Source organism: Petaurus breviceps, unplaced genomic scaffold, assembly GCF_028583685.1.
Source record: "Petaurus breviceps papuanus isolate PSGF00001 unplaced genomic scaffold, PetGlider_PUasm1.0 229, whole genome shotgun sequence".
Lineage (NCBI taxonomy): Eukaryota > Metazoa > Chordata > Mammalia > Diprotodontia > Petauridae > Petaurus > Petaurus breviceps.
In genome coordinates, this window is record NW_027185903.1 from 5,756,199 (window position 1) to 5,765,018 (window position 8,820).

An 8,820-nucleotide genomic window follows, 5' to 3' on the forward strand; every position below is an offset into this window, starting at 1 on the left:
TATTGTTGATTAATTAATTGAATCAAAGGTAACTACATTTGAAGGGGCTACAAAATGATCAAGTCATGCACAAAGGGAGTGGGAAAGGGACCACTGTCCCTTCAAAAGCCTTTTCTTTCAGTAACAAAGAGGAAGCAAAGAAAGATGAACTCGGAGCCTAGGTAGAGCTCTGAGGTCTGGGTTTTGGGTTGTTGTTTTAATATCTTCCCCCACCCCCATTTTTTTTCTTCAGAATTTTATTTTAGACTCAAATGACAGAACACAAATACAGAACAGAGAAAAGAAACAAAAACATATCATAAATTTAAATATTGGAACTTAAATACAAAGTTGGAAAGGAAAAAAAAAGCAGGTCATGTGTATCGCAGAACATAAGAGAGGATTCAAAATATATAACAATAAATTTTCATTTCAAGAAAGACTGTATGATAAATAATACTCGTGTTGAGAACTGTCCAACTTTGCTTCCTTGTGAGTTTTCTTTTATTCTCTGCTGTGTACTTTTTTACTTTGGTCTTTTTTTCCCCTCCCCATAAGCCACCCCCCGACCAAGGCCACAATAAGGTTTAGATATGTTTCTCTATAGCTATAAATATATACATGCCCTCCCTCCCCAGAAGGCTACAATAAAGTTTAGATATGTTTTTCCACAGCTATATATATATACATACACATATACATATATAATTACACATATACACATATAGGTACATATATAGACACATACATTCCCAAATCTATTCTACTCCTGATCTTTGTTTTTATGTATATGCATATATTTTATTTCCTGTTCCTCCTGCCTCCTCTACTTTATTTTTACCCACCACCTTGCCCTCCTATGACTTTTTTATTGCTTTATTGCTCGATTTAAGAAAATAGAGGAAAGAGAAGGGATGGAAAGAATAAAACCATCTCAGGGAGGCTGGGATATTCATGAAGTCCTTTTCAGGTATGGCAAAGAGTCTCCTTTGGATATGGCCACTAAGAATCAAAATATTGGAAATGCCTTCTGAAATAATCTAGCCCCAAACCCTTATTTAATTAATGATAAAAGGCAAAAATGAGAATAACAATGCAGCTTTAATTAGCTTTTAAAAGGTTTTATAAAATCATAGATTTAGAAGTCATCTGGCAAAAGCATCTCATTTTACAGCTGAGGAAACCAAGAGTCAGTGACTTACCCAAGGTCACACACAAGTAGGAAACAGTAGAGCTCAATTTTTTTAATTCAAATCTTCCGGCTCTAAAGCCAGGCCTTTTTCCATTATTCCACACTGACTACAATCACAAAGTACTTTTTTCCCAACAACTGTCTGAGGTAGAAAACAAACTCCTTGAGGGCAAGGACTTTCTAGTCTTCTCTTCTCACTCCCAGCATCTAATACAATGTCAGAACAGAACATTGCAGTACATATAATACTTGCACACTAGCTTTTGGTTTGCCTGTTCTTTTCCCTTATAACATTGTTATATTCTTCAAGAATAGGATCTGCTATCAGCTCTTTCTTTGTATCTCCAGCATCAAACATGATGCCCTGTACACAGCAAGCGCTTTATTAGTGTTCAGGTTGAGCTGTGTTGGATTGAGATAGGTAGTAAAAGTGTAGATACCCCCATTTTGCAGTTGAAAAAACGAAGACTCAGCTAGATGAAGTGATTTTCCTGAGGTCATATTGTTTCTCAGCATAGAGATCAAAATGACAGATGCAAGGTCATACAGCTGAATTATTGGCAAAGCCAGGATTTTCCCCCAGTGCTAGTCTAGTGCTCTGGCCAACACACCATAATGGCATTGGTTCCTTCCTTCTTACCTGCCAAGGCCCTTGATGCCAGCTGACCCCCTGGCTAAGCACTGCAGCCGAAGTCTTTCAATGGGGTCTGTGGCTGTAGCAAGTCTTCTCTTGGCCTGGATCGCCATCTCCCGGTCATGCCTTGCAGTCCCAGCCATCTGATGCAGGATTTTCACAAGCCACCAAATCTTTCCTGAGTTCTGCCTTGTGGGATGGGGCTGGGTCACAGCACTGTACACATTAAAAGAAATCAGTTATGCAATTTGTCCTTTATCTGCACAGAATTCACATCAAGCTAACCTAAAGGGTAACTCCCTTTTATTAATTGCTTGTTTTCACAAGAATTGACTCAGTTTCCAGAATTTCCCACATTTGATTTGATCCAGTTCAATTAATATTTATGAAGTACAGACAATGTGTCTGCAATATATATCACTTATTTATCCATTCTCTGGTACAGCTGGTTTCAGAGATAAACAATACTCAGTAGTTCTAAAATATTCAGCCAATTTCCACTAGGCTTTGTTGAGTCATATATTTCAAAAACTGTAATTTTCTTACTCTAGGAAAAAAAAAATCTCTATGATGCCTCTGTACCTACCACCTGCTTCCCTGAATCAATGGCCTTAATTCTTGCTCTTCAGAGACCTGAGTCTTTACTTTTGCATTTTTCTGCCAGGCCAGGTGATAAAGAGGACCCATATGCACTAACTGTCTATTGATTTTATCTTTGTTAAAATTAGCAATTTAATCTGGACTGAATCTGTCTGTGCCTATAGGTTTTCCTTTATTGATTACCTTGTATTTATGAAGTCCTAATGAAAACCAGAGAGGCAGATTGGGTAGAAGATAAAAAGCCTACTTTTCTAAGACAAGAAAGACTGTGTTTGAGTCCCATCAATGACACAAATTGGCAGTATGACCCTGGGCAAGTCACAACTTCTCAGTACCCCAAGGTAGTTCTCTAAGACCATAAACTACAGATCAGTTGCTGACCTTCACTAGCAGAGACAATTTCCTTACAGGGACTTCCCCCACCCATTAAATAACAAGTCAGGAGAAAACAAAGCAACAACTAGAAAACTAGAAAAACTAGAAAACTTAAAATGAGACAACCAGACTGCATAAAAAAACATGTAAAGACTTAGATGAACAGATGCAGAATGAAGTCACTGAGTCAGGAAAACAGTAGACACTACTATTATGGAAATGGAAAGACCACAACTACAAAACAATCAAAATTAAGTATTTCAAAAGTGTAAAGACAGGCTTGGCCCATAAGAAGAGATGTGAGAGGACACCTCCCCTTACTGCTTGGCAGAGGTGAAGGCCTACTGATGTCGAACACTGCATAAAATGCCCCCTTTTTTTCAACATGTTGATCAGGGTCCCTCCACCCCCCACACATTTTTTTAAAATCTCTATTAAAAGGGTTGGCTTTTTGGCAGAGGAAGGGTGATGGATACAAGGGGAAATTTAGGTGATGTAAAAAAGATATCAATAGAACCTATTATTTTTTAAAAGAGAAGCAGAATGTCTAGGACCAGGCAGATTGAGAAAAATGATTATGTCTCTCTTGTATTAGTAACTAATTATTGAATCAGGACCAAGGTTTTTCCCCTTTTCTACTTCCTCATCCAGAAATTATCCAGTATGGGAAATTTTTCTCAAAGATTTATCCAGGTTAAAGATTGAATCAAAGACAGGAAAAGAAATTCTAAGTTTAGGCTTATTTTATTTAATAGAAGGATTCCTGCTCATTGTATTTACTCAGATAGGTCTGGGAAAATGTAGATTCTCCCTTTTGTTAGGTGATATGGAAATTGAGAACTCTCTTTGACCAAGACTTGGGTGATCCAAGTCACTGTACAAGACCCTGGTTGGAATATAACCCACCTCACGTTGTAATATTCATTCTCTCGTTAATTGTTAACCAATCAGAGTTAATTGCCACCCTCAGGAATACCCACTCTTCTAGAGGTATATGTGAGCCTACCACCATGAGGGGTCTTCTGCATTCAAGAGTATCAGTGACCTATCTTATTAATAAACATGCTAGGTTTATTAACATAATGATTAAGTTACCCAGAAATGATGTCTCTCAAACTTTTTAAGTGTCACAAGGTGATGACCCTGCCAAACTGTGTTCCAGTAAGACATCTAGAGCATTGTGTTCGATGTGTTTGGCTCAGACCTCTCATTTAACGAAGGACAGTCATGAGCTGGAAAATGTTCCAAAAACGATAACCAGGATGGCAAAGGGTAACAAGTTCATTCCATTTGAGAATCAGATGAAGGAAATGAGGATGTTTAGCCTTATGGAGAGAAGATTTAATGGAGTCTTTGACTGTTGTCCTCAATTCTGTTGGTCAGAAGAGGCATTAGACTAGTCCATCCTGACCCCTGAGGACCAGGCCAGTCTAGCAGATGTGAATAGAAGTTGTAGATGCAAATTTAAGCTTACTGTAGTCTTACATCCAAGCAATGAAAAATATCCAGAAGTGCAATGGACTGCCTAGAAGGAGAATGCACAGACCTTCACTGAAGTTCTTCAAGGAAAGGCCTGTCCTGTGGTGTAACCCCAGTCCTGAAACCTAAGTGACCAGAGAGCCTGAAGAGACTCAGCTACTTGAAGAAAATTCAGACAACTCCAAGAAGACTTGAAGAAGAAGAAGACTCCTCTCTCCCACCCCATCATTCTGCTATACCAGTGAGGTGAGAGTCCCATACCAATGGGCTTTGGGACTGGGGTTATATTAGGAAAACCATTTTTTTTTTCTGAACAGTGGAATAGAGATGCAGTTGTGAGATGAGTGCCCAGGGTTTCTTGGCTAATGTGAAATGGTCTTGTAGGAGGGGAGGGAAAGTCTAAAACAGAGGTGTTAAAGCAAGATTAAAATGTAACTTGGAAATATTTTACAAAATGAATTAAAATACAATAGAATGTAGGTAATGTTAATTTGTGGTTTTCTAAGTCAAAATGAAAAGCTGGGAGTCTTGGTTTAATAACCCCATTTCCATTTTAGTTTGACACTACTCTTCTGAAGGAAAGGGTGATTTTGGCCACAAAAATATATCCTATTAAAAGTTCCATTTCATTCCTTTCTGAAACCAGAACTATTTAAATGTCATAGACTATAAACTACTGAATCTACCGAAAACCCTCCCTGGAATTAAAGTCTCAACAAGTTCATCCTTATTTTGCTTCTTATTGAACTCTAAATAGGTTTCACAATTTCCCTTCTAGATGGACTCCAGTCTCTCTGCCTGACCTCATACCTGTCTATTCCCATAGTTATTTGTTCAATATCTCCATCCTGAACTTTGACAGAATCACTAATTTGCTTATGGAACTAATTTGCTTAACTGATACAGACTCTGTTTACAATTTTCCTTTCTTTTTCCTTATTCTGTTCTATTCCCTTTCTTTGATCAATACTTCATTTTCTTTTTTTTCCTTTAAAAAGCAAAGGTTGGAGCCAAGAATTCCGAAGTTGACTAGCCATTTTGATAAGTCATTCAAATATATCTGTTGCTTCAGTGTTCACACCTTTTAAAAGGAATAATAGCAGCCACTGATACCTGTCTGTCCAAAAAACTTCAAATTCCATCTCCTATGCCTTTGCACAGGTCATTCCCCATACTAAGAATGCCCTCCCTCTTCACTCTCACCTTCTAGTATCTCTAGCTTCCTTCAAAGCTCAGCACCAGCCACACGTCAAACATGAGACCTTTCCTGATCTTGTCCTACAGCTCTCACCTATAATTACTTCATATTCCCCTTGTATCTATTTTGTATATACATATATGTATACAAATTGTTTCCCCCACTGACAGGGTACAGGCTCTGGAAAACCCCTTGAACTTTCCTTGAATCTTCCCACTTGATCTGGTTTTCACCTAAGGCTATAATCCCCTCAACTGGCCTTTCATTATCCTACTCTGTTACCCTTAACCTATCCCAGGCCCTTATTGTCTGTTACCTCTGGATTACTTCTGGCTACTTCCCTCCCTTGATCCCATCTAAACCCCACTATCTTGGTTCCTGGCCTCTGACCTCTAGTCACCACAGCCTACTGGCCACCCCCACAAGATCCTCCCTAGAGCCCTCCTCCAGTCACCCCAGACTACTTGGCCAACCCTAGATCTCTTCCACAGTCTTTCCGCATATAAGATCCATCTTGTTTCCATGAAAGTGCTCAGATTCAATCTGGCCCACTTACATCAGCATAACAAATGTTCAGATTCCTTAAGGGTCTAGCCAACATGATGGATTTTTAATAAACCTTGTTTTCCTTTGGCTGAAAGAAGGCTTGGGTCAAATGCATTCTGGCAGAACCTACACATCACTATTTCAGGGTCCCAGCACCCCTCAACCTCAACACAACTAAGCTCTTTGAGGGTAAAGACGATTTTTTTCCCCTTCATTATCTGCAGCACCCCCGCATAGTACCTGTCTCATAATGTCTCATAACAGACACTTTAAAAAAGGTTGATGAATCAAAGGATATTGTGGGCATGAGATAACCCAGACATTACTGCCAGCTCCCAGAAGGATGGTATGATAATATAGTATACTGCTGCCAGATCTGTATAGTTAGCCTTGCCTAGCCATACATTTTGCCTTTTGGACTTCAGTTTAAAAAAAAAGCCAACTTTGCAAGTATAAGGTGGGGGAAGGGTAGTTAGATGACAATTCATCCAAAAAAGATCTGGGAATATTAGCAGACCGCAAGCTTGATATGGCTCCACAATATGACCAAGCAGCTGCCAAAGCTAGTCCAGTCTTAAGTAGAACAAGGATGGTGATAATATTATTTTAGTAGACCGTGCTCTGACCTCACTGGGAGTACTGTGTTTCCTAGTGGATACCACCTTTCAGAAAGGATATTGGAAAAATAGAAAAAAAATATCATAGGAAGGTGCTGAAACATGAAGAGATAGATCATGCAAAAAGGAAAAAAAAATTAAAAAGACCACCTGAAGGAACTGGGGGAGTGAGGGTGGGGAGAAGGGGAGGGGGGATGACAGGGTGCTATCCTGGAGAAGCTGTCTGCCCTCAATACCTTCATTTCCTCTCCTCCCACTCATTTCTCAGCCCCTTGAAGTCTGGCTTCTAACCTCACCATTCTACTGAAACTGCTCTCTCTGAGGTTGCCCAGGATGCCTTAACTGCCCCCACCGCTGGTCCATTCTCAGTCCCACTCCTTCTCGAGCTTGATAGAGTATTTGCCATGGAGACCCCGCCCCCCCTTGTGTGATGTTATATTTCCTCTTGCTTCTCCTCTTACCTGTTTGATGATTCCTCAGGTCCCTTTAACAAAATATCATTACAATCCTGCCTCCCAACTGGAATAGAGCTGGCCCCACAGCTTTGTCCTGAACCCCCTTACCTCTCTCCATATCTTCCCTCAGAGATCTTACCACTGCCCATGGGTTCCATCATTATCTCCATACAGATGATTCCTAAATGCATGTACCCAGCTAGGAGTCCAGCTCTGTGTCACTTCAGCATGTCCAAACCTTTACTAATGATCACCCCTTTTTCGAAACCTGCTCCTCCTCCTATTTTCCCTGTTTCTGTTGACAGCATCCCTCTGGTTGCTCAGGTTTCTTGGAAGGTTTCTAGCCTCAGAGTCTTCAGTTCTGTTGTAAGGCCTCTTAAACTGTGCCTGTCGTGAGTTATTTGTTGTGTTTGACTGATGGTTTCTCTCACTCCTTTGTATTACAGTATGTGTAAGGATAGGTTTACTTCTGTAATGTTAATGGGATATAAGATCTTCCCTATCCATTAACAGACCTCACATGGAGCCAATTAAGGGAAGCTTGATTAGGGGAGGCTTGTTTTTCAGGAAGGCCCACACCTTTTGTTACTTTGTAATTAAGTATGAAGGTTGTGATGCTCTCTGACCCTGATGAAGTGTGTGTGTATATATATACTCTGAGGCTAGCACTTTGCTTTGGGAGATCACTCATTGAAAGGGTGTTCTTGTGAGTTGACCAGATGAGACTCTGCATAGCCATTAAGGAGCTCCCTGACTTTGAAAAGCCCAGGGGCGGCCAGGTAGCACAGTGAGTAAGAGCACCGGCTCCAGTGTTGAGATGACCTGGAGATCGAATCCCGGGCTCAGACACTCGGCACCCACCCAGAAACACCTGGCCATGTAACCTTGAGCAAGTCATTTAACCCCAATTGCTTAGGGGCAGCCAGCTAGGTGGCTCAGCAAGTAATTGGGATGACCTGGATCAAAAATGGGCTCAGATACTCAGCACCACACCCAGAAATAACTGGCCGTGTAACCTTGAGCAAGTTACTTAACCCCGATTGCTTTAAAAAAAAAAAAAAAAGAAAACCCAGATGTTGATGCTTTTCTCTCTGGTAACCATGTATGTATTGCCTTGGTCTGACAGTTGGATTTGTCTGTTATTAACCCATTTTACAGATGAGGAAACTGAGGCAGGCAGGAGTTAAGGGACTTGTCCAGGGTCAGGATGTCTGAGGTCACATTTGAACTCAGGTCTTCCTGACTCTAGATCCAGTGCTCTGTTCACTGTATCACCTCACTGCTTGCTATAAAATATATAAACACACACACATATTTGCATATACCTATATTTGTTATGTATAGTTTTACTATTATATTTTTATTACCCATATCTATCATATATTTATATGTACCTATATTCAAAATGAAGGCCTTTGATTTTGCTAACTATTTCCCAATTACACTTTAATCTGGTTCAGGCTACTCTCAGGAGTGCTGTGGGCTACATGGGACCTCGTGTTTGCACCTTTAGACTAAGGGACAGCACAAGTCACATACCGTGTTTCCCCGATAATAAGACACTGTCTTATTATTTTTTTGGACAGAAAAACACCAGAGGGCTTATTTTCAGGGGAGGGCTTATTTTAATGAACATTGACAGCAATTTTAATAAACAGGTAAATGTGAACAAAAAAATGTACCTTTATTCAATAATGAATTCAATAAAGAACAGGATGACGCACTCACTGCTGCAGCTCGGAGCG

The 8,820-nt window shown here is 40.1% G+C and overlaps 1 protein-coding gene across 3 annotated transcripts in view; it reads right to left on the reverse strand.

Annotated features, from left to right (window-relative positions):
- The window catches only part of CAPSL (calcyphosine like), a 47,619-nt gene that overhangs the window by 19,168 nt on the left and 19,631 nt on the right, over positions 1–8,820 (reverse strand). For all 3 annotated transcript variants that reach the window (XM_069095980.1, XM_069095979.1, XM_069095981.1), the window contains exon 2: positions 1,812–2,021. In XM_069095980.1, coding sequence (XP_068952081.1) covers positions 1,812–1,948 — 137 coding nt within the window. In that variant the 5' untranslated portion in view covers positions 1,949–2,021. The remainder of the gene's footprint in view (positions 1–1,811; positions 2,022–8,820) is intronic.